General features: G+C 43.1%; 1 protein-coding gene across 5 annotated transcripts in view; it reads left to right on the forward strand.

The window, feature by feature from the left end:
* LOC125446988 (ankyrin repeat and fibronectin type-III domain-containing protein 1-like) overlaps nt 1-24,746 on the forward strand; it is a 111,264-nt gene that overhangs the window by 63,368 nt on the left and 23,150 nt on the right. For all 5 annotated transcript variants that reach the window (XM_059640499.1, XM_048521060.2, XM_048521059.2 and 2 more), the window contains 7 exons: nt 920-1,027; nt 3,801-3,900; nt 8,422-8,554; nt 9,098-9,217; nt 17,055-17,270; nt 19,216-19,382; nt 21,492-21,642. In XM_059640499.1, coding sequence (XP_059496482.1) covers nt 920-1,027; nt 3,801-3,900; nt 8,422-8,554; nt 9,098-9,217; nt 17,055-17,270; nt 19,216-19,382; nt 21,492-21,642 — 995 coding nt within the window. The remainder of the gene's footprint in view (nt 1-919; nt 1,028-3,800; nt 3,901-8,421; nt 8,555-9,097; nt 9,218-17,054; nt 17,271-19,215; nt 19,383-21,491; nt 21,643-24,746) is intronic.

Here is a 24,746-nt window from a genome sequence, read left to right on the forward strand (position 1 = left end):
AAATCACTAATGGTGGTTGAAAGGGTGCAGGGTGAGCCCGCATAAATGATAGTCTCACTTCAACCTTTACAGTGGAATCCACAGCCCCTCTGATACAATCCAGGCCCAGGTCCTGTAAACATAGCATCCCCCTGGGATTAGTCATCAGGGTAGCAAGGCAAGTAGAGGCCACAGTCAGATTAGCCATGATCATATTAAATGATGGAGCAGGCTCAAGGAGCTGAATGACTTACTGCAGCTCCTAATTTGTATACTCATCTGCACGTTTGTATCTCACTACAGTGGCACTTCCCATGAATGAGTCCAGGCAATGAGTTTAACGATTTATTTGTGGAGTCACTCTTACTTCCACTTGATCTCCATATGATTGTATTTTCCTGCCAGGGATAGTGATCTGAATGGGGAGCTAGCATTTCTGTTTAAGACCCCAGTTTGGGGGCTGCCCAGTTGCCCAAAGGAGCTGTCAGAAATTTCATCCCATGCATCCGTTGCTCTAAACACAGTTAGGGTTCAGCAATAATTGTTGGTCTGCTATGGTACACATGAGTGCCTTGTATTAGAAATGTTTAGTTGGTTGCCAAGACAGAGGAGACTTAATTTGCTTCTACTCATCCTGTTGCTGACACTTGATGTTGACACTAGTGCCAATGGTACAACATTGTCTTTTATCAAACAGAAGCAAAATCTATCAATCTGAAGAAGCATTATGGAAGTGGGTGTAAGTTATAGTCTAGAAGCTGGTTTATGGAATCAGCAACCCATTATGGAGAGATGAAAATCAGGAGTGTTGTCTAATGGACAGCTGATGTGGCATCCCCTGTTTTATACTGTCGCCCCTGTCTATCCTAAAACCTGTGAAGAAACTTTACTACTCAGGAGAATTGCGGATGTTTAACCATGGCTTGTTATCAATGTGCAGGTTGGAAGGAATGTGCTGATGTTAAATTGAGGCAGAAGGACCAAAGCCAAGCAGTGCAGAAACTTCTGGAGCAGATAAAGGCTCCTCGTCATCGGAGCTTCTTCTTAGGTGAGCCCATATGTGAATCTAAACTTTGTTCATTGTCATGGCCTAAACTACCTACACCAAAACGAAATTGTCATCGGTTGGCTCAGATATCCAGGTCTGGGTATGAATTCTTCTTCTTATTCATTCACAGATATGGACATCACCAGCTAGGCCTGCATTCTTTGCCCAGCCTTTATTGCCCAGAGGACAGTTAAGAGTCAAGAACATTGCTGTGAAGCAGGGGTCTCATGTCGATCAGACCACATAATGATGGCAGATTTCCTTCATTGCGCATTGTTGAACCAAATGAGTTTTTCATAACAATCGACAAAGATTTTATGGTCAACATTGGACTTGTAATTCCAGGTTTTTATTGAATTCAAATGCCACCATCTGCCATGTTGGACTTCAAACCCAGGTTCATAGAACATTACCTAGGTCTTTTGATTGAGTCTAGTAATAAAACTACAAGGCTATCTGTGGCTCAGATGGCTGAATGGATGTCATGTGGTACTATATAAAATCTTTGCACAACTGCAGCCATGTGCAGTTGGAGCTCAACGTCACTTCCGAAAACTATGCTCTTCCCTCCTAGAATTGACAATTATTTGACAAGTACACTGTCTTATGTGGCTTTATCAATGAAGCTCCAATGTGTGACTTCCCTGAGCTGTATGAGTTGATCAACAGCCAGATACAAAATTGGAATGGTCGCCTGTTGTCCATCAAACACTGACCAATATCATATACACTGTAACAGTGGGATCGAGTTCAAGAGGCACAAGGTTTTGTTGCAGCTCTACAAAACCCTGGTGAGACCACACTTGGAATATTGTGTCCAGTTCAGGTTGCCCTATTATAGGAAAGATGTGGAGGCTTTGGAGAGGGTGCAAAGGATGTTTACCAGGATGCTGCCTGGACTGGAGGGCTTATTTTACGAGGAGAGGTTGACTGAGCTCGGACTTTTCTCTCTGGAGAGATGGAGGAAGAGAGGTGACCTGATCGAGGTGTACAAGGTAATGAGAGGCATGGATAGAGGCGATAGCCAGAGACTTTTCCCCAGGGCAGGATTGACTGCCACGAGGGGTCATAGTTTTAAGGTGTTAGAAGGAAGTTATGGAGGAGATGTCAGAGGGAGGTTCTTCACCCAGAGAGTTGTGAGTGCATGGAATACTTTGCCAGTGGTAGTCGTGGAAGCAGAGTCATTAGTGACATTTCAGCGACTGCTGGACATGCACATGGATAGCAGCAAATTGAGTGGAATGTAGGTTAGGTTATTTTATATTTGGATTAGGATTAATCCACGGCACAACATCGTGGGCCGAAGGGCCTGTACTGTGCTGTACTTTTCTATGTTCTATGTTATATGTATATCTCTCACAGCTGTGCAGAGGTTACATGATTTTCGAAATGTGCAATAAGTTTATTTACAAGGGTTTCTAAAAGATATCTGCAACCATGTTTGCAGGTCAGCTTCTAATAGTTTAATGATTACTCTGATGCCACATCCAGACTTCACCAGTCAAGCACAATAAGTATGGATCAGTTACCAGGATGTCATAAGTAATCAGATAGATAGGCAAACTGACATATAGATAGATACAATGTTCGCACCGGATCATTGCCCCAGTCGCATCTTCCTAAGATGGCAAAACTGACCTTTCAGAGGGGCAGTTCTGCATGTATTCTCTGGCTGCTTATCTGTTCATTAGAAAGTTTTGATAAGTCTCATAACCCGAAGCCTAAATGTAATTCTAAGTGACTGATGTAGGTTGAAGGAATTCTGATTTGTGATGCACAGCCGTTACCAAAACAAATGACTCTCATAATCAAACACAAGAAAACAGTTGAGCACTACAAAAAGTGCTGGCTCACAGAGTTGACAATACTACTGACAGATTGCCATTTTAAATTCTTTTTTCTTTCATGACACACGAGAATTACTGACAAGACCAGCATTTGTTGCTGGTCCCTAATTGTCTTTGAACTGAATGTCTTAATAAGTCATTTTAGAGGCTGTTAAGGGTGAACAATAATGCTGTTGGTCTGGAGTCACATGTAGACCAGACAATGTCAGAACAGAAAATTTCCCCATCCCCCGCCAAAAACAAGAAGTACAAACATTTAAAGGGACCTCATAGCCATCAAAGCTCGATCTGAGTTCCATGTCTGCTATTGCTGTCTTGACCCCAAAATCTAATACCATGACTCTACTGGGACAAGAAATCCTTGTCCAGCCAGTACCGCCCCCACACCATGAGTGAATTTAAAAGCCCATCCTTCAGGACCCCCCTGTTCAGGAGTAAACCCCACTTCTGGCAGTCTTGTTTTCAATCTCATATACTTCCATCATAAAAAAAGTAAAATACTGACGGAAGTCCAAAATTAAAGCAAACGGCTGGAAATATTGAGCAGTTCTGGCTGTATCTGTGGAGAGAGAAAAGGTAATAAGATTTCAAGTAAGTATGACTCCTCTTCAGAGCTGCACGGAGGTAGAAATGTGATGGATTCTATGCTGTCAAATTGGAGAAGGGGGTAAGAATGAAGTGGAAACTCTTGAATAATGTAGAGGTGAGGAATCAAAGATGTCATGGAATAAAAGGCGGAAAGAATGGTAACGTTTGTACCAAAGAGACAAAACAATGGCCCAGGGTGAAAGCTAATAGCACAATAATGAACAGTGTTACTTCCAGGTTTATTTTGAAGAGATTGGCCTGCTGTGGGCCATCTTTGGCCATGTTGCCTGAGTTCGGATCATAATGCCCAGGCTAAACCTCCACATTGTCTTCTACAGAAACCTGCACAGGTCACACACCTAGTAAGAAGCTCTCAGTCTCTCGCAGCCTAAAGTACCTCTTTCAAAACACAAGCAAGTTTGTCAAGACCCTGCAGAGGTGAGTCTGGCCACTGTACCAAGCTAACGCATTGTCTTTGTGAATTTCCTTGAGCAAAATGATAAACGTGTGGGGTTTGGAATGGGATAAATAGAATGAAAAACTTAGGAGGTAATGGCAGTGGGAAGAATGAGGCTAGAGTTTGAGGCTTCAGGTATATATGTGTGTAGCACAATAGGAGTTTTAGTTACCAACCGCAATCAGTTTGAAAGAGAAAGCAATAGATAAAGCGCAGGGCAAAAGTATTTTCTTCTAACATACAGTATCACTAATTCTATTCTGTGAGTTTTGCTGAGTGTGAGCTGGATTGAAATTCAGCTGAGCTCATTTTACAGGGAAATTCTTGCAGGCGAGCAGAGAGAGATAAGGGTTTTGCATCCTGTCGGTCTGAGATGGATTGAAAGCCAGCTACCAGAAATAAATGTGGTAATTTTAACCTTAACTGACAGGATCAGGTGTGACACTAGTTTCCTATCTCTGAATGGAACGGAATATTTTGAGTAATGTAAAATCCAGCTCCTGCTGGGTTTCTCATGGGTGGGGTTTTAAAATGACCCCAAGTGTTCACTCATTGACTGTTTTCAAGATGGAGATTGATTGATTTTTCCACATGAGGGGAATCCACGATTGCACGGATTAGATGGGAAAGTGCTTTTGAGGTAGAAGGTCAGTCGTGATTATGTTGCACAGATAAGCAAACTTGAGAGGGTCAATGACCAAACCCTCCTTCTATTTCTTCTGTACTCCTGTTCTGAACACACTCTGGGAAGACATTTGCATAGTGCTGCTTCTGCTAAACAGACTTACATTCAACTGGAATAGCAGTTCCATGGATCATTAGTGTACATTTTGAGGTCAGCTCCATAGATATGGAAGTTAAATTCCTTCAAAATCAACAATGATGGAAAGAGCACTGTGCTGGGATGCCAAAAAGCCATCTTCCCTTCTGGGTCCTACTTCCTCAACTCTCAAATGTCCAGGGTTCTGGGGGAGGAGGAGAAAAACACTTCAACAACACTCTGAAACTGTTCTTGAACTGCAGCCCCATTGACCTCAATGATCGCTACCAATCGTTCAAAATAGTGACAATTTGTCCAGTGAGCTTAGAGTCCAAAGTCCTCAAAGAGGATGGAGAGTGGCAGCAGAAGAAAAGGAAGCATATCCAATATGCTGAATCTCACTTCCTTGTGAAATATCCTCCCTCATGTCCCCAAAGATCTGTGGGTCAGGAATTGGCTGCCCAGCCACATAGAGACCCACAGCAAAGATCCAGATCCTAAGCAGACATCATTCTCCAGTACAAGGACAGCTTCCAGCAGGTGACTACCTGTGGAACGGCACACCAATACTCACTGATATCAACTACAGGTACACAGCACTTCCTGACCTCCCTCCCCACCCCACTCATCTCCACCTGCGCTCACCCCCTCCCCCGCCAACAACGCACCATCGGGGAAAGGGCATAAACTAAGAGTGACACATAATTAATTTCTCCCCCACATCACACCCTGTAATATTTTCTGGACAACTGTGGTTTCTTTATGAATTGTGAGGGGGTGGATTTTCAACTTGATGCCTGCCGCAGATCAGCTGCCTCATCTTGAAACTGAACAAGTTTATTTCCACAAACATCTGTCAGACAGTAACCAGGGCGGTTGAGTGACAAACTGAAGATCTGCCTTTGCCCAGGGGTTGAAGTTGGCACTTTCAGTCCATGCATCTGAGCTACTCACTGGAACACTTCATTGGGGCTGAAACTGAATGTTGCAGGCCTGCTGGTGTGAACTGGATTTGGGTACAGGTAGGCAAACCCAGTATTGGACTTCTTTTAAACATAGAAAATAGAAGCAGGTCATAGCTGATCCCGCATCCAGTACCCTCTTCCCATATCCCTGGACGCCTTTGGTGCTTAGAAATCAATTTATTTCTTTCTTTAATATATTCAGTGACTTGGCCTCCAGGGCTTTCTGAGTGAAGATTTTTTTCTCCCTCTCAGAGCCAACTGACCTTCTACATGTACTGAGGCTGTGACCCATTGCAGAATCCCACTCCTGCCAAGACGAATGGTATCCCTGCATCCAGTCTATACAATTTTGTCAGAATTTTATGTTTCAATGAGATTCCCTTGTATTTAATGAAACTGCAATGAATACAGATCCAGTTGAGATTGCAGAGTTTTTGGGAGAGCATGGTAAAATAGGGCTGAATCAGCATGGCTACGTCAAGGAGAGGTCATGCCTGACAAATCTGTTAGAATTCTTTGAGGAGGTAACAAGCAAGTTACACAAAGGAGAGCCAATGGATGCAATCTATTTGGATTTCCAGAAGCCATTTGACAAGGTGCCGCACAGGAGGCAACTAGATAAGAGACCATGGTGTTAGGGGCAAGGCACTGGCATGCGTAGAGGATTGGCTGACTGGCAGAAGGCAGAGAGTGGGGATAAAGGGATCTTTTTGAAGATGGCAGCCAGAAATTCCCCGGGGTCACCACAACAGGTTGGAACCACAACTTTTCACATTATGCATTAATAGTCTGGACAAAGGCATAGTTGCAAAGTTTGCAGGTGACACAAAGATAAATGGAGGGACAGGAAGTGTTGAAGAAGTGGGTAGGCTGTAGAAAGACTTGGACAGGCTAGGCAAGTGGCAATGAATTGGCAGATGGAATGCAATGTGGGAAAGTATGATGTTATGGACTTTGGTAGGAAGAATAGACTATCTACTGAATGGGGAAGAGCTTTGGAAACCTGAACACAAAGGTATTTGGGAGCCATAATTCAGAAGTCTTTTAAGGTTAACACGTAGGTTCTGTTGGCAGTCAGGAAGGCATCAGCAATGTAAGCAATCATTTCAAGAGGGCTAGAATATAAGAGCAGAGATGTAATGCTGAGGCTGTGTAAGACACATTTGGAATATTTGTGAGCTGTTTTGGGCCCTGCATCTAAGGCAGGACGTGCCGGTGTTGGATGGGATGCAGAGCAAGTTTACAAGAATGACCTCTGGGATGAAGAGCATGTCAAATGAGGAGTGTTTGAGGAATCTGGGTTTGTACTCGATAGAATTTAAAAGGATGATGGGGGATCTCATTGAAACTTACAATATACTGAGAGGCATGGACTGGATATAGAGAGAGTAGGAACCGTGGACACAGCCTCAGAGTGAAGGAATGACTCTTTAGACTTGAGATGAGGAGGAATTTCTTCAGCCAGAGGGTGGTTAATTTATGGAACTCATTGCCACAGAAGATTGTGGAGGCCATGTCATTGAGTGTATTTAAGACAGAGATAGATAGATTTCTAATTAGAAAGGGGATCAAGGGCTGTGGAGAGAAGGCAGGAGAATGGGATTAAAAAACATCTCAGCCATGATTGGATGACAGAACAGTCTCAATGAGTTGAAAGGCCTAATTCTGCTTACATATCTTATGGTATAATGGTTTTATGGTCTGATCTCTCCTCAAAAGACAATGTTGCCACCCCACAATCATTCTGGTGAGCCTGTGAAACAAAGCATCTGCTTTCTATGAATCTTGTGGCAATGGGCCTTGAATTGTATGTAAATTGAGTAGCATACTTCAGGGGTGGGGGATTGCTGGTGTAGGGAGGGGGAATCGAGAGGCACAGGTGTGCTTAGGAGAGGGAAGGGCTATGACATTCAGTGATAAGCAATCAAAAGTGTGGAACTGGACAGGGAAGGGAAAATTGGGAGATGGAGATAGAAGGGCAGTCATGACTGTAGAACAGTTAGCAGAAAGTGGCACAAGGGAAAGGATGATGATAAGAACAGAAGGTATAGAGAAGTAGGGGATTTTCAAAGGATGGTGACAGAGAGAGGAAATTGAGGAAGAGAAAAATTAGGAGGTGGATGTGAGGAACAATTGGGTGGGAAGGGGCGATTTGAGTTTGAGTGAGTGAACAGGAGAATGTCAGTGGAAAGGAGCTGTGATGTTGTTATCAAATAGGCTTTGGCATGGATGCCTGAGACGAATTGGAACTAGGAAACACGAGATACCAAATGTTAGTTAAGGGATCATAGGGTGAGCGCTTGACCAGAGTTATATGTAAATATCAGGAGGAAATAATTGGTGCTACTGACGTTTGTGGTGTGTGATCTAGAAATAATACTTTGACTGGAAAAGTATATGCCTGCACTCAGCCTACCCAGCTCATGAGCCTCAAGTGTTTAACTATTTACATTTACTGCTGTAAATTTGTCAGGAACATTCCTGCTGCTCTTGGCTTCACTTTCGGACACATTTTAGTTTACTTTCTACTTTTACAACGGACAATGATAAAAGGTTTTACATCTCGGATGGAATGCAAGTAAGTGGGCAAATATCCCACCACTTGGTGCTTGTGCATCTATTCTACACCCGTAAGACAGAGAGCAATAAATTCTGGGATTACCCAGTGGAAGGAAATTCATCTCACCTTTTAAAAACTCAGAACAGCCCGCCTGTGTTTGCTATGTCTCTGACATTAATAGACACCATTTTTTAACACTTTGTCTTTATTTGTTTAGGGGTGTGTATTTAGCTGCCATTTTTTTCTACAAGGAAAACATCCTGGTCACAAATGAGGATCAAATCCCTATCGTCGAGATAGACAACTCCTGTTCTGGCTCTGACATGCAGGAAATCCTCTGGTTTTCGAAGGTATGAAGCTGCTTTCTGATATACTACACATGGTCAGCAGCCCCTGTCAATGTATCAGTGCTGGAGCATTGTTATCAAATTATTCATTCAAAGGATTTGTGAGTCACTGGCAAAGTCAATATTTGTTGCCCAGACATTGAGAGCAGTTAAGAGCCTGGAGTCACATATAGGCCAAACAAAGTAAAGAAGGCAGATTTTCTTTACAAAAGGACACAAGTGAGTCAAATCATGTTTCATGACAATTGATGATGGTTTTGAGGTTCTTATTACTGAGACTAGCTTTTAGTTCTACATTTCCTTTACATCATTTGAATTTGTGAATTAAATTTAGGGATGGGACTTGAACTCAAGTCCCCTGAGTATTACTAGTCCAATGATACTGAATAGAGTACAGAGCTTGTGGACAGCCTAGATCAGCCTCAGGCAATAGCTTCGATCAAGAATGGTGCCAATAACTAGGGAATGGAGTTGTAGCAGAGTCTGAAGACTACAGTTGTATTTTCCCAATATTTAATTGGAGGATTTGTTGTGACTTCTCTCCAGCTTTCCTGTATGTGGAAGGACATCCAGTGGTTGCAGCAGGGAATGAACTCAGCACTCTCCTCCTCCTCGTCAGTGCTCCAAACCAGGCAGAAAATGCTATTAGCAGTGTCCCAGCTCCAGGTATGAAGTTGTTTATGATCTCAGCACTAGGATCTCATTTCATTAAATCTTCTGACTATTTTATCTACACCAGTTGCTGAAAAGAGAAGTATATTGCTGGAGCTTTTCATCTTGCACTCACCGGGACAGTTGCAAAAATGCCAAATTTTGCATATCACCGCAATTTATACTACAGGAAAATCAACTCCAGTTAGCCAAGGCATTGCCGTAGGAGAAAGTAACAAGGAGCTATAACCTCTCAAAGATTGCAGTAATTCAAATATTTTGACAATTAGAAGAAACTTTTCCTTGTCTTATTTTTAAAATGTTGGTCCTTTATCTTTCATCCTAGCTTCCCCAGCTAGCCATCTACTTACTGTCTATCTCATCAAGACCCTTCAGAATCTTGTATTTTCCAATCAGATCACTTCTCAGTCTTCTGAATCTCAGAGAATATAGACGCAATTTACTCAACTCTCATCATAGGACAACCATCTCACCCAGGAATCAATTGAGAAAATTAGCTATACTACCTCTTAAATATGGAGAGCAAAACATGACACAATATTCTAGGCATGATCTCGCCAAATCGCTGTAAATTGCAGCAAATGTCCAAATTCTTGTATTCCAAACCACTTGCAATAAAGGACAATATAGTTTTCATCTTCCTGAATATTTGCATGCTAACTTTCTACGTTCCATTTATGAGTACACCCAAGTTTCTGTAAACATCAACATTTATAAGATTTGCATCTTCTTAAAATATCTGTATTTATGTAAGACCAAACTGAATAATTTCACACATTCCTACAGTGAACCCCATTTGCCAATTACTTATACTGTGCATGTCTCTTTGCAACCCTTTTATGTCCTTGTCATAGTTTACAATTCTACCTAACTTTGTAATAAAAGCAAACTTGGATGCAATCCTCTTCAATCTCTTCATCTAAGTCATCAATCTAGATTGTAATTAGCAAGGCCATAGACTGATCATTGTGCCAATTCACTTGTTATAACCTTTCAAGTTTAAAACTTCCTGCCTTTAGTCAATTGACCAATCCTCATCAATGCTAATATTATCCCCATCTCCTGTCCATAACTCTTTGCAGCCAGTTTGTGTTGTCTTTAAGAAGCTTGATGGAAAAATCTAGGCATACAATATAAGAGGAGGTGTAACAGAAATCAAGGAGATGAAGCAAATGGGTTTTCACTGGATCCACAAATTAGTGCTGGATTCACTGTTGTTTTCAGTGTGAATGAAAGATTTGGATATCAGGAACACAGTCTCAAAATTTAACATGAAAATAGATTTAAGAAACAAAAGGGCTGTAGTGGAGTTGAGGAAGACACTAGCAGATCAATGCAATGTGCACATTGGTATCAGATACAAGTTAATTTGGAGGAGTATGATTTAATACATTTTCAGAGGAGGAAGAAATGTGTAGATGTAATGGGAAGACCTAATAGGTGTTGATAATTTAAGAATCTCAATTCATTGGCCTAGGATTTCTCCGTCAACAACAGAATGGTTGCACTCACTGGTGACCTCAAAGATCTGGTAATTGACCCAGTGTAGATTTCACTTTTCCTTTGATTTTAGTATCTGTTCAAGGGCATCTCCAGTATCCAGAAACAGTGATGCCATCAGGTTGGCTAAGCAATTAATAGCGTTGATGGATTCTCACAGGCAACAAACTAGGAAGTACAATTACATTGTCATGAATGAAATAAACATTGAAGAATATAAGGCTGCTTTCACTTAAAAGGATTGGGAATTAATTTTCTTTTTACTTGGGGAAAAGCCCCCATAGCTTGGAAAGCATTTGTTTCAGCTTACAGAAATCCTGCTAGAAGTTGGATAAATGAAATAGTTTCTGTTAGAGAAAGAAATCAGCTCCTAAAGGTTTGAAAGTAGATTACCTTGGTGTAAGGGTTTTGGTGTGAAAGTTTCAGACCAAAAGTGTTTGATTAGAACCTCGAAGGAATTATTTGAAGTTGAGAAAGTCTAAGTTCAGTTGTGTGAATACTTAAATAAGAGGCTATTAGACTCACAAGACCAGGAATTGGGTTAAGTCAATTTTTTAAGATGTGATAGAGAAGGGAATTCTCTGTATTGTTTGAGTACTGTAAAGGAATGTTGTTGGGGTAGACAGAATATTGTAATTTTACTGTGCTTCAACATCTTCTAAAATTGTGTTATATGTTAATTGATTAGTTTATTCTATACTATCTTTTGGGTAATAAAATTCTGTTTTACTATTAAAACAAAATCTACAGCACAGCAGCTTATTTTAGTGAAAGACCACATCATTAATTTTTTTAAAAACGTGATCTATCAAGCCAAATTTCAGTCTGGGTACTGACTTGTCCAGTAATTATATCAGCTAGGTCTTAACAAAAGATTTACAATTCTGAAGAATCCCAGCAGAGCAGACAAAGGAACAAACATAATTAATAAGGATTTCTACAAATACTTTGGACAGTTTTGATAAATGTGAACAGGGGAATAAACTATTGCTTCTGGTTGGAGAGTCAATGAATATTTAAGGTAATAACTGAATTGCACACAAAGGGTTGGAGTACCTTGCCGAAGGCAATGATGAGGTTAGAGATTATTGCAACTGAGAGGAAAATTGGATAAATGTTTGAGGCACTGGCAGATAAGACTATGTGGAGAGAATGGGACCATGACATTGGTTTTCTTAAAAGAAAAAAGAGCTGCAGATGCTAGAAATCTGAAATAAACCTGGATATGCTGGAGAATTTCAACAAGTCTAGCAGCATTTTTGGAAAGGTGAAAAACAGTTAATATTTCGAGTTCAGTACAACACTTCTGCAGAACTTTAAGGGATGAAAATGGCGTTTTATTTTGTTGACGGGGGTAAGGAGTGAGGGGAAGAAATGGTGAGAGTGCACAGCACTAATGGTGGTAAAAGATGAGTACAGATATAAAATAGGCATAAATAAAGGTGTGAAAAGAAGTAAATAAGTCCCCTATGCAAAGAGCAAAGTCAACAGCACACAGCAGAGAGTGGAGGAATGCAGTCAGATTGGAGGCCAGAGGTGATGATCTGAAGTTGGTGAACTCAATGTGAAACTTAAGGGCTGAAAAGTACCTAAGCCAAAAATGAGGTGTTGTTCCTCTTGTATTGAGCTTTGTTGGAATAACGTTGCAGGTTCAGTTCAGAAAAGTTAGAATGAGAGCTAGGTGATTTATTGAAATGGCAAGCATCTGGAGGGTCAGGGTAATTATTAAGGACAGAATGGAGGTGTTCCACTGAGCAGTGACCTAGTCTACATTTGGTCTTGTAAATGCAAAGAAGACCACATTGTGAACAGTGAATGCAGTAAACTGGAGTGAAAGAAGTACAAGTAATATGCTGCTTCACCTGGAAGATGTTTGGGGCATTGAACAGGAAGGAGGTCAAAGGTCAAGTGTTACACGTTCTGTAATTGCATGAGAAGGTTCCTTAGGTGGCTGGAAAATGGCGGATATTAAGAATGATGGTGGAGTGGTCCAAAGTGGCACAGAAAGAATGCTTCCTCCAAAATGGAATTGGTTTTACATCAGTGTAACAAGCAGAAGGAACACGACTCAAAGTTGGATTTAAAATCCCTATCTACGCTGGCATTTCCTATGATTCAGCTTCAGATTGAATGCACAGCCTGCAATCTATACATCACAATGTTCAGATGATTGCTGACACTGTTCAGAATGCTAACTTGTAGTGCCACAAGGTGTCACCAAATGGTACTGCAGCTATTCTGTCACTCAGCAATCTCCTCAACCCATAAATCAATTTTCCTTTAACTACAATTTTTACCTATCCTAAGGAATGTTTTCTGGTTCAATCACTACATTCCACAACCTATAGGAAGATAATTACTCCTGAGAGATAGTAGGTGACTCTCTTTTAAGGAAAGTGAAAGACGATTGGTTATACAGTTTGAAAGGCATTGCTCACATCAGGCATATCCAACCCCTAGTGCCCTCCTTTGATCCTCCTAATGATCCACTGTGCTTCCAATATTAGTACTTGTCCCAGTCCTATGGGGCAGTGGTGGCACACTGCCTGTGAACCAGAAGCTCCAGGTTCAAGACTCACTTCAGAACTTGTTGGCCACAGAAGCATATTTACAACAGCCAAACAGGTTGAGTATCAGCTGACAGTTCCTCCTAGTACACACCAATGCAGCTGATAAGAGAGGGAGCAACCTGTGGTCAGCCAGGAGCTAGAAAGGAATTGGAGTAAAACTGCCGTCGAGACATTAACCGCCTCAACCTTTCCACCCCTCTCACCCACTCCAACCTCTCCCCCACAGAACGGGCAGCCCTCCGCTCCCTCCGCTCCAACCCCAACCACACCATCAAACCCACAGACAAGGGTGGCGCAGTGGTAGTATGGCGCACTGACCTCTACATCGCCGAGGCCAGACGCCAACTCTCCGACACCACCTCCTACCGCCCCCTCGATCACGACCCCACACCCGAGCACCAAACCATCATCTCCAACACCATTCATGACCTCGTCACCTCAGGGGACCTCCCACCCACAGCCTCCAACCTCATTGTTCCCCAACCTCGCACGGCCCGTTTCTATCTCCTTCCCAAAATCCACAAACCTGCCTGCCCTGGTCGACCCATCGTCTCAGCCTGCTCCTGCCCCACCGAACTCATCTCCACCTATCTGGACTCCATTTATTCCCCTTTGGTCCAGGAACTCCCCACCTACGTCCGTGACACCACCCATGCCCTCCACCACCTCCAGGACTTCCAATTCCCTGGCCCCCAACACCTCATTTTCACCATGGACGTCCAGTCCCTATACACCTGCATTCCGCATGCAGATGGCCTCAAGGCCCTCCACTTCTTCCTGTCCCACAGGCCCGACCAGTCCCCCTCCACCGACACCCTCATCCGCCTAGCCGAACTCGTCCTCACCCTCAACAACTTCTCTTTCGATTCCTCCCACTTCCTACAGACTAAGGGGGTGGCCATGGGCACCCGCATGGGCCCCAGCTATGCCTGCCTCTTTGTAGGTTACGTGGAACAGTCCCTCTTCCGCACCTACACAGGCCCCAAACCCCACCTCTTCCTCCGTTACATTGATGACTGTATCGGCGCCCCCTCTTGCTCCCCAGAAGAGCTCGAACAGTTCATCCACTTCACCAACACCTTCCACCCCAACCTTCAGTTCACCTGGGCCATCTCCAGCACATCCCTCACCTTCCTGAATCTCACAGTCTCCATCTCAGGCAACCACCTTGTAACTGATGTCCATTTCAAGCCCACCGACTCCCACAGCTACCTAGAATACACCTCCTCCCACCCACCCTCCTGCAAAAATTCCATCCCCTATTCCCAATTCCTCCGCTTCCACCGCATCTGCTCCCACGATGAGGCATTCCACTCCCGCACATCCCAGATGTCCAAGTTCTTCAAGGACCGCAACTTTTCCCCCACAGTGGTCGAGAACGCCCTTGACCACATCTCCCGCATTTCCCGCAACACATCCCTCACACCCCGCCCCCGCCACAACCGCCCAAAGAGGATCCCCCTCGTTCTCACACACCACCCCACCAACCTCCGGATACAACGCATCATCCTCCGACACTTCCGCCATCTACAATCCGACCCCACCACCCAGGACATTTTTCCATCCCCACCCCTGTCTGCTTTCCGGAGAGACCACTCTCTCTGTGACTCCCTTGTTCGCTCCACACTGCCCTCCAACCCCACCACACCCGGCACCTTCACCTGCAACCGCAGGAAATGCTACACTTGCCCCCACACCTCCTCCCTCACCCCTATCCCAGGCCCCAAGATGACTTTCCACATTAAGCAGAGGTTCACCTTCACATCTGCCAATCTGCTAAACTGCATCCACTGTACCCGGTGTGACTTCCTCTACATTGGGGAAACCAAGCAGAGGCTTGGGGACCGCTTTGCAGAACACCTCCGCTCGGTTCGCAATAAACAACTGCACCTCCCAGTCGCAAACCATTTCCACTCCCCCTCCCATTCTTTAGATGACATGTCCATCATGGGCCTCCTGCAGTGTCACAATGATGCCACCCGAAGGTTGCAGGAACAGCAACTCATATTCCGCTTGGGAACCCTGCGCCCAATGGTATCAATGTGGACTTCACCAGCTTCAAAATCTCCCCTTCCCCCACCGCATCCCTAAACCAGCCCAGTTCGTCCCCTCCCCCCACTGCACCACACAACCAGCCCAGCTCTTCCCCTCCACCCACTGCATCCCAAAACCAGTCCAACCTGTCTCTGCCTCCCTAACCTGTTCTTCCTCACCCATCCTTTCCTCCCACCCCAAGCCGCACCTCCATCTCCTACCTACTAACCTCATCCCACCTCCTTGACCTGTCCGTCTTCCCTGGACTGACCTATCCCCTCCCTACCTCCCCACCTATACTCTCCTCCCCACCTATCTTCTTTTCTCTCCATCTTCGGTCCGCCTCCCCCTCTCTCCCTATTTATTCCAGAACCCTCACCCCATCCCCCTCTCTGATGAAGTGTCTAGGCCCGAAACGTCAGCTTTTGTGCTCCTGAGATGCTGCTGGGCCTGCTGTGTTCATCCAGCCTCACATTTTATTATCTTGGATTCTCCAGCATCTGCAGTTCCCATTATCACTGGAGTAAAAGTGCATGTTGCCATAGCAGCCCAGACTCTCCCAGAGAGCTGTAACACTCCAGATCACCGCAAATTTGATCAGTCTTCAAGGATGGGATATGGGTTTGTGGTTTTATTCTAAGTTATGGAGTTCTTGTTCTCAGCTATTGTCTATGAGCCAGGGAATTCATCTCACAGCTCTGAGCAGCAGGGATTGAAGCTTTGGTTGCCAAATCTGCTGATAACACAAAGATTTTGAAGGAAATAAAGTTGTTAAGAACATATGAGGTTGCTTTAGTAGGATTAAGGTAGTCAGTGGACACTATGGTAAATGAGTTTAATGTGGCAGGATGTGAAATTGTCCATTTTGGCATGAAGAATTTGCATAAGCATGTTATTTAAATGGTGGAAGATAACTGAGCTCCAAAATGCAGGGAGGGTCTAGACAGTCTTACTGTATTAATCACAAAACTATAATATGTGGGAAAGCAAATATTTGGAAAAGCCCATAGATGTTATTACTTATTATGAGAGGGATTGAATACAAAAGTAGGGAGGTTATGTTTCATAATATTGGGTTGGTGAGATCGCATCTCAGAGCACTGTGTATAGTATTTGTCACTTTATTTAAGAAAGGATGTAAATGCATTGAAAACTGTTCAGAGAAGGTTTATCTGTCTAATACCTGGAATGGGTGAGTTGCCATAATAAGGAAAGTTTGGACAGCTCAGTTTGTATCCACTAGAGTTTGGGAGAGTACAAGGTGTTGAACCTGAGGGTGGATTTGGAAAGGATGTGACTGCTTGTGGGAGAATCTAGAAATATGGTCCACTGTTTCAATATAAGAGATCGCCCATTAAGTCAGAGAAGAGGAGAGTATTCTTCCCACAGAAGGTCATGCATTCAGTAGTGGAGTCTTGAAATATTTTAAGGCATACATCAATAGATCCTTGAAATGCAAGGTGATGAAAGGTTAATAGGAATAGATGGGATAATGGAGTTATCAGATTAGTCATGATTTTATTGTACAACAGAGCAGGTTTGAGAGACTGAGATAACAAGGTGTAGAGCTGGGTGAACACAGCAGGCCAAGCAGCAACAGAGGAGCAGGAAGGCTGACATTTCGGGCTAGACCGTTCTTCAGAAAGGCTGAGAGGCTGAGTGATCTACTCCTAATTCCTCTGATCATGTTGGAGGGGAGTTTAAGTTGTACAATTCCTGTTCTCCAGAGTGCGTTGGGAACACAAGACTTGGGCCAGGTGCACTTTGAACCAATCAAGGACAAACTTGGGAATGTTTTGATCCTAACCATCAAGGAGCTGCGGCCATCCCAGGTGCTGGAGAATGTTCGATGGATTGCACTTTCAAAGCTTCATAACTATCGGAAATCTGTCTCTGCTTTTGAGAGCTTCACTGCCCTGGACATGCTCTTCATGACTTTGAAGGTAAAATCTTCTCTTTTAAAAGGACATTAAGATGAATAAATCTTGCCCACAGTTTTGTTACATCCCTCACTGCTTTTGCTTCATAATCCTTATTATCTTCTCACTTAACCCCTCATTTTCCAGACCTATTTCAGCGTGGACTTGAATCACAAAGATGTACAAACATTCAATTCCACTCTGACTCTTAACAACATCCCCATTAATTTCAGTAGGCTAAAGCTAGTGCAGCAGCAAGCGTTATATTATCTGTTTTATATAAATACATATGCCGTATATGATGGTCACTCTGCCCCCTTTAACCCCTTTCAGGAATGTTTGTCCTGTGTTAGAGGATTTACAGTTTTATTGTACAGATCTCAAAGAAAAAAATCGCCTCTCTCCCACCTCCTCTAATTCTGGATCAATAACTAATAATTCAACACATTTTCAGCCATTGATATGATATAATTTACTCCATTGCAGACTTGACCTCACCCCAGGATGGCTGAGGAGAAAATGCTTTCCCTGTCCGTTCCCAGTTACAGAACAAAGGATAAGCCAAAGATGCTGGAGAATCCAAGATAACAAAGTGTGGAGCTGGATGAACACAGCAGGCCAAGCAGCATCTCAGGAGCACAAAAGCTGACGTTTCGGGCCTAGACCCTTCATCAGTAGGGTCTTTTCTGATGAAAAGTCTAGGCCCGAAACGTCAGCTTTTGTGCTCCTAAGATGCTGCTTGGCCTGCTGTGTTCATCCAGCTCCACTTTGTTATAATGGATAAACCAAACTTAATTCATAAATGTGAACCCCCTCACGGACTTCTACAACATGAAAATTGAGTTCCTTATTCTTCCCTGAAATGTGGGTGCCACTGATAAGGGCATCATTTGTTGCTCATCCCTAATTGCCCTTGAATTGAGTGGCTCGCTAGTCAATTTTAGAGGGTAGTTAAGAGTCAACCACATGTGCTGCTGGTCTGAAGTCAAATGTGGACCAGACCAGGTTAGAACAGCAAATGTCCTTCTCTAAAGGGCACGAGTGAATCAGATGGATTTTAGTAACAATCAATGGTATTTTGTGGTCTCCATCACCAAGACTAGCTTTATGATCATGAGATCATAGAACCCCTGCAGTGTAGAAACAGGCCCTTAGGTCCAACAAGTTCACACTGACCCTCAGAGCATCCCATCCAGAACCATCCCCCTATAACACACCTAATTTAAACATCCCTGAACCTACCGGCAATTTAGTATGTCCAATCCACCCCGCCTGCACATCTTTGGACTGTGGGAGAAAACCAGAGCACCTGGAGGAAACCCATGCAGACAAGGGGAGAACATGCAAACGCCACACAGGCAGTTGCACGAGTGTGGAATCAAACCTGGGTCCCTGGTGTTGTGAGGCAGCGGTGCTAACCACTGAGCCACTGTGCTGCCCCAAATGTTGCACATTTCACTAAGTGATTTAAAATTCTTCCAACTGCTGTGGTGGGATTTGAACCTGTGTCCTCAGAGTATTAATCTGGGTTGCTGGATCACATGTCCAGTGACATTACCAGTACACCGTTGTCGCTCCTCTCGTTTCCTTCTAACCCACCCATGGCTCACTGAACCCAACACGCCTAAGGCTCCTTCTGTGCTGGCCCTGAAACTGGGTCTCCTTCTTGGTCTCTCTACTCTACTTTCCTTGCCCTTTAACCATCTTCTGACTGTGTCCTGGCTATGAGATGTACATTCTGCCCCCTCGAGCTCCTTCTCATTGAACTCCTGAGTACCCAATGTCTTACCCTGGATCTCACGATAATCCATTGTCTTGTCACACAAAGCATGCCCCCTTCCTTTTCATAACCATCACTATTGCTCCACCTTTAAATCTGGTTTGTTGGAATGCGTAGGATGAGGGGATCTCTTGTTTATTTGTTAACAAGAAAAGAAACCTCTTTGACCCTTTTATTTTTCTTCTTCAGGATAAACTCGATTATCACCTGAGAGTCAAACAGGCCTTACCCCCAGGCCTCTACCTCGGTTATGTAAAGCTCTACAGCTCTGTGGATCAGATTAAAGTGCTTGTCCCTTACAGGGTGCCCAATGTGCTCTGTCACACCAAGATACGGGACAACAAGAACGTATCCAGGTAATGGAAAATATTCAGGATTTTCCTCTTTATATTCTCCAGCTCTTCAAACTCGCTCTCTCTTTTCCTACTTCCACTTTGTTTTCACTAGACTTTGTCCCACAATGAGTCTGATCCTCATGCCCCCAGCTCAATTACCTCTCTCACCCAAAGTCCCCCGTCCCTCTCCTTGTAAGCTCGTATCAATTGTCTAAATGGTGTTTCCCACCCAAGATTCCAGCCTAAGGTTACCAACAGATCCGGAGACTCCAGGAACTGAAGAAAACATGGAGAGCACTCCCTGCAACCAGAATCCATTAATCGGCTAATAGAGAGGGCTACTTGTTTGGGATTGGTCTGAATGGATGGCCGTGTTAAGTAACCAATTTTGGGAGCACATGGGGACAGAGTGGTTAGCAGACAGGAGGGTCATGTGATATTACCTCCAGGAATACAACCAGCCACAGCTAAAATCGCCTCAGTGACTTGGGCACCTTCTGGCTGATGGATTTCTGCTTCCAGATGGTAAGAGCTCCTAGTGTTCATGATATGTGAAAGTAGAGGTTTTCTGGTCTGTAATGTAAGACCTGGGAGATTTGAGAACCTGTAAGACTGCTTTAAGTTAAATTACAAGGGTAAGGCAAAGACCATTGTTTCGACCCAGTAAAAGGAAGGGCTGACATGAGGAAGATCTTCATTCAAATTCAACCAACACGTGGAAAAGAGTCACAGATGTAATGATGGAGGAAAATTCCCTGGAATAATTTAAGGGACAATGGATCTTACACTTGGGGATGTTTTTGTTATTTTAGACAAATGAGCCAAGATGGACCTAATGACTTTCCCCAATCTTTATCTTATTCTATTGTTTGGATTGTCAATGGTATCTGTTCATATTGTGAGGAGACGGTGACATCGTGGCTAGTCATCCATTTGCCTCAGCTAATGTTCAAGGAAACACTAGCTCAAATACCCACTGTGGTAGCGGGTGCGATTTGGGTTCAATTAGCATCCTGAAATTCAAAGGTGATCTCAGTAATGGTAACCATAACAGCTATTACCAATTATTGTATATGTGCCTCTGCTTCACTAATGTCCCTTAGGGAAGGAAATTTGCTGTCCTTACTTAGTCTGGCCTACATGTGACTCCAGACCCCCAATCAATGCCATTGATTCTTCACTATCCTCTAAAATAGATGAACAAGCCATTCAGTTCAAGGGTGGGTAGGATTGGTCCACAAATGTTGACCTTGCTAGCTATGTCCATATCCACATAAAGAAGAAAGATCCCCATTGATCTTTTTGTAAATTTTATCACAGGTTAACTCACAGGTTGAACTTTGACAGACACTCCTCTTAATATTGTTTAATACTGTCATAAAATAATGTATCTGTGTCTGTCCCCAATCAACCCAGCCCACAGACTGTCCCTACCTGCTGATCTTCTCCATCCCACTGTGGTTACAGACATGCCATCTCTGTACACTGTGTGAGCTGCTGCTAATGGTGAAGATACTGCCACCATCCTTTTCAAAGCAGAAAACTACAGAGCCTGCTTGTTTTAATGTGGTAGAGGATAACCACTGCCTGATCTAACTTGAAGACTGTTGTGTAATTAACAAGATGTAGTTCATTGCATATCAGCAATTAGTTATGGATTACATTGATACTTTGGACACTTGTTTCAGAGGTCTTGAGGAAAACCAGATATTAGGATCCTAAGTTGTGCTGCCCAAAATTCCATATGACATCATCATAGTGGGTGTTGCCTATGGCATTCCTCATTATTCACCCTCTCAGACCAATATATAACACCAGTCACCCACCAAAGTAACTCCAGACAACGAAATTCACAAACAGATTGCCCTTTTGGGGAGCCCTGTGATCTCTCTCCAAAGCACTTCAAATCAGACTGGCAGTCCAGTATATGACAGAAACATCACAAGTACTGTGCTTGGAGAGGCATAAATAAAGCAGGGTCATAAACAGCAATAGGCTATGTGTATCGACCATTTAAACAACAATTTCAATCAAGTCCAAAAAGTGCCTGGCTTCGTGGTGCCAGACAATATACAGGCCGTCTCAGTCCAGGCTGCTGTGACAAACCTTACCTCATTTTGTTGGTTGCAGGGAGGAGTGGGAATGGTTGCGAAATGTGTCATCCTTGACCGATTCCATTGCCACAGAGGGGAACACAGAGAGCTCACTGTATTCTTTCCTAGACGGGTTACGTACAGCTGTGAAAAGCCTCCTCCAACAACTGGACATGGATCTTGGTCAGGTAACTTCCACTGTGTATAATTTTCACATTGAAGCAACAACTTTCATCTGTGCAGCCAACCTATTATCAGTAAGCACTAGATGGAAAATCTAGTTCAAAGCTTGTTCTTTTTTGATTGGAAATACATAGTAGGTCTGTTCCCATCTCTAAAAGAAGATAAACAACCTTAATGCTTCCTTAAGATAAAGAAGTGGCACAAAGTATTGAACTTCACCCAAATTGATTCAAACTATCTTTACAGAGCAGGGTTTAAAGGTTTATAAATCTAAGTGGACAGATGAAATTATGCGAAAGATAGCCGGGATCTAAATGGTTGATCAGTAAAGACTTGGGGGCAGAATGGCCTCCTGTTCCTTTCAAGTGTTGATTAACATGTTCTGAATTTACAGAATATTCTATTTTCCAGTTTTTACCATCTAAAATGTTTTTTTTTGCTTCTCTTTCTTATGGTTCTTTAACAATTGACCTGAGACATTATTCTAAGCCAACCTCACAGTTATGGTACACACAGGTACCACGTTGGCCATCTGATCCAGTGTGGTCATCAGGTGTGGGCAATGGAATTGTTGCACTGAAGCAGGAGGGAGAACCCATCTCTGAAATTAAGCACTGCTGATTAAAGAGAACCTCTGCTTTTCTTAAATAGTCTTTAAGTGAGGACATCTTTAACAAGTTATCACCCACCTCAATTTGCCCTTGTGGTACTAATGAGGTGCCTTTCTAAATGGCTTAAATCCATATGGTGTAGGTGCACCCCCAGTGCTGTTAGGGAAGGAGTTCCAGGAGTTTGACTTAGTTACATTGAAGGAACAGTGATATATTTCTAAGTCAGGATGTTATATTCACTAGAGGAGAACTGCAACTGGTGATGTCGCAGTGCCTCCTCAGTCCGTGCATTTCCAGATGGTAGATGTTATGAGTTTAGAAGTCGCTACTGAGGAAATCTTGATTTGTGCTGCAGTATATCTTTTCAATTATATATACTGCTGCTCCTGAGCATCAATTGTGGAGCGAGGGAATATTTAATGCAGTGGTTGGGGCACTGATCCAGCAGGCTGTTTTATCCGGAATGATGTTGAGCTTCTTCAATGTTGTTGGAGCTGCACTTACCTAGGCAAGTGGGAAATATTCCAGAGATAGTAGGAACTGCTGATGCTGGAGAATCTGAGATAACACGGTATGAAGCTGGATGAACACAGCAGGCCAAGCAGCATCAGAGGACCAGGAAAGTTGACATTTCGGGTCGAGACCCTTCTTCAGAAAGTGTCTCAACCCGAAACGTCAACTTTCCTGCACCTGTGATGCTGCTTGGCCTGCTGTGTTCATTCAGCTTCACACAATGTTATCTGAGAAATATTCCACAATATTCCTCACATATGCCCGGTAAATGATAACAGTCTTTGGGGGAGGGTCAAGAGATGAATTACTCACAGCAGAATTTCCAGCTTCTGACCTGCTCTTGTAGCCAAAATTTTGTTTTGCAGGTCCAAATGAGCTTCTGGTCAACTCCAGTCAATCATGCCTATTTGACAGAGGAGGACAAAGGGATAGATTATGAAGGGGAAAATAGAGTAGAAAAGTAAGCTTGCAGGAAACATACAAACTAGTTTCAAAAGCTTCTGCAGGTATGTGAAGAGAAAAAGGTTAGTGATGACACATGTGGGTCCCTTCCAGTAGGAGACAGGGGGAGTTACAATGGGAAACAAAGAGATGACAGACCAATTAAATAAATTTTTGGATCCATCTTCACAAAGGACACAAATAATGCACCAAAAATATTGGGAAACACAGGATGTACTGAAATGGAGTCAATGAAGTAATCAGTATTTGTAGATGAATAGTATTAGGAACTTAATGGGATTAAATGTCAATAAATCCTCAGGGCCCAATAATCTACATTCCAGAATACTTAAGAAAGTGTCTATAGAAATAGTGAATGCATTGGTGGTCATTTTTAAAGATTCCATAGACTCTGTAACAGTTCGAAGGGATTAAAGTTTGGCTATTGTAAATTCACCGCTGAAAAATGGAGGAGCAAAGAGAAGATAGGGAATTGTAGACTGGTTAGCCTTATGTCAGTAGTGGGAAAAATGTTACAGTCTATTCTAAAAGATTCAAAAGCAGAGTACTTGGAAAACATTGACAGGATTGGACAGAGTCTGCATGGATTTATGAAAGGGAAATCATGCCTGTCAAATTTACTGGAATTTTGAGGATGTAACTAGTAGAGTAAATAAGGAGGAGCTCGTGGATGTGAGCTGCTTGGATTTTCAGAAGGCTTTGGTAAGGTCCTACATAAGAGCTTAGCATTTAAATTAAAGTGCATGGAATTGGGGGTAATGTACTTACTTGGATAGAGAACTGTTTGGCAGATGGGAAATATACAGCAGAAATAAATAGGCCTTTTCCCAAGTGGCAGGGCAGTGACTAGTGGGGTACCACAACAGTCAGTTGGACCTAAATTATTCACAACATGTATTTAGTTTGCTAAATCATTAATATAGCATCTCCAAGTTGTTAGACAATGCAAAGCTGGGGCAGAGGGTGAACTGTGAGGAGGATTCAGAGATGCTTCATTGTGATTTGGATAAGTTGAGTGAGTGGACAAATGCATGGCAGATGAAGTATAATGTGGATAAGTGAGAGGTTATCCACTATGTTAGAAAAATCTGGACGGCAGATTATTATCTGAATGGTGATAGATTACAGTAGGTGGAGGTGCAACAATACTTGGATGTCCTTTTACTTTCATATGCCAGAATGTATGTATGTAGGTGCAGCAGATGAATGACATGTCACCCTTCATTGTAAGAGGTTTTGAGTATAATGTGTGCAGTTTGGTTTCCATATCTGAGGAAGGATGCTGTGCCTCTGGAGTGAGTACAACAAAGGTTTACCACGCTGATTCCTGGGATGACAGGACTGACACATGAGGAGAAGTTGAATTGGTTAGGGTTATATTCACTGGAGTTTAGAAGAATGAAGAGGGGATCTCACAGGCACCTATTAAATTCTAAAAGGGTTATATAGGGTAAACGTAGAAAAGATGTTCCTGATGACCAGGGAGTCACAATTTGAGAATATGGTATAGGCTGAGGATATGG

Source organism: Stegostoma tigrinum, chromosome 38 (assembly GCF_030684315.1).
Source record: "Stegostoma tigrinum isolate sSteTig4 chromosome 38, sSteTig4.hap1, whole genome shotgun sequence".
Lineage (NCBI taxonomy): Eukaryota > Metazoa > Chordata > Chondrichthyes > Orectolobiformes > Stegostomatidae > Stegostoma > Stegostoma tigrinum.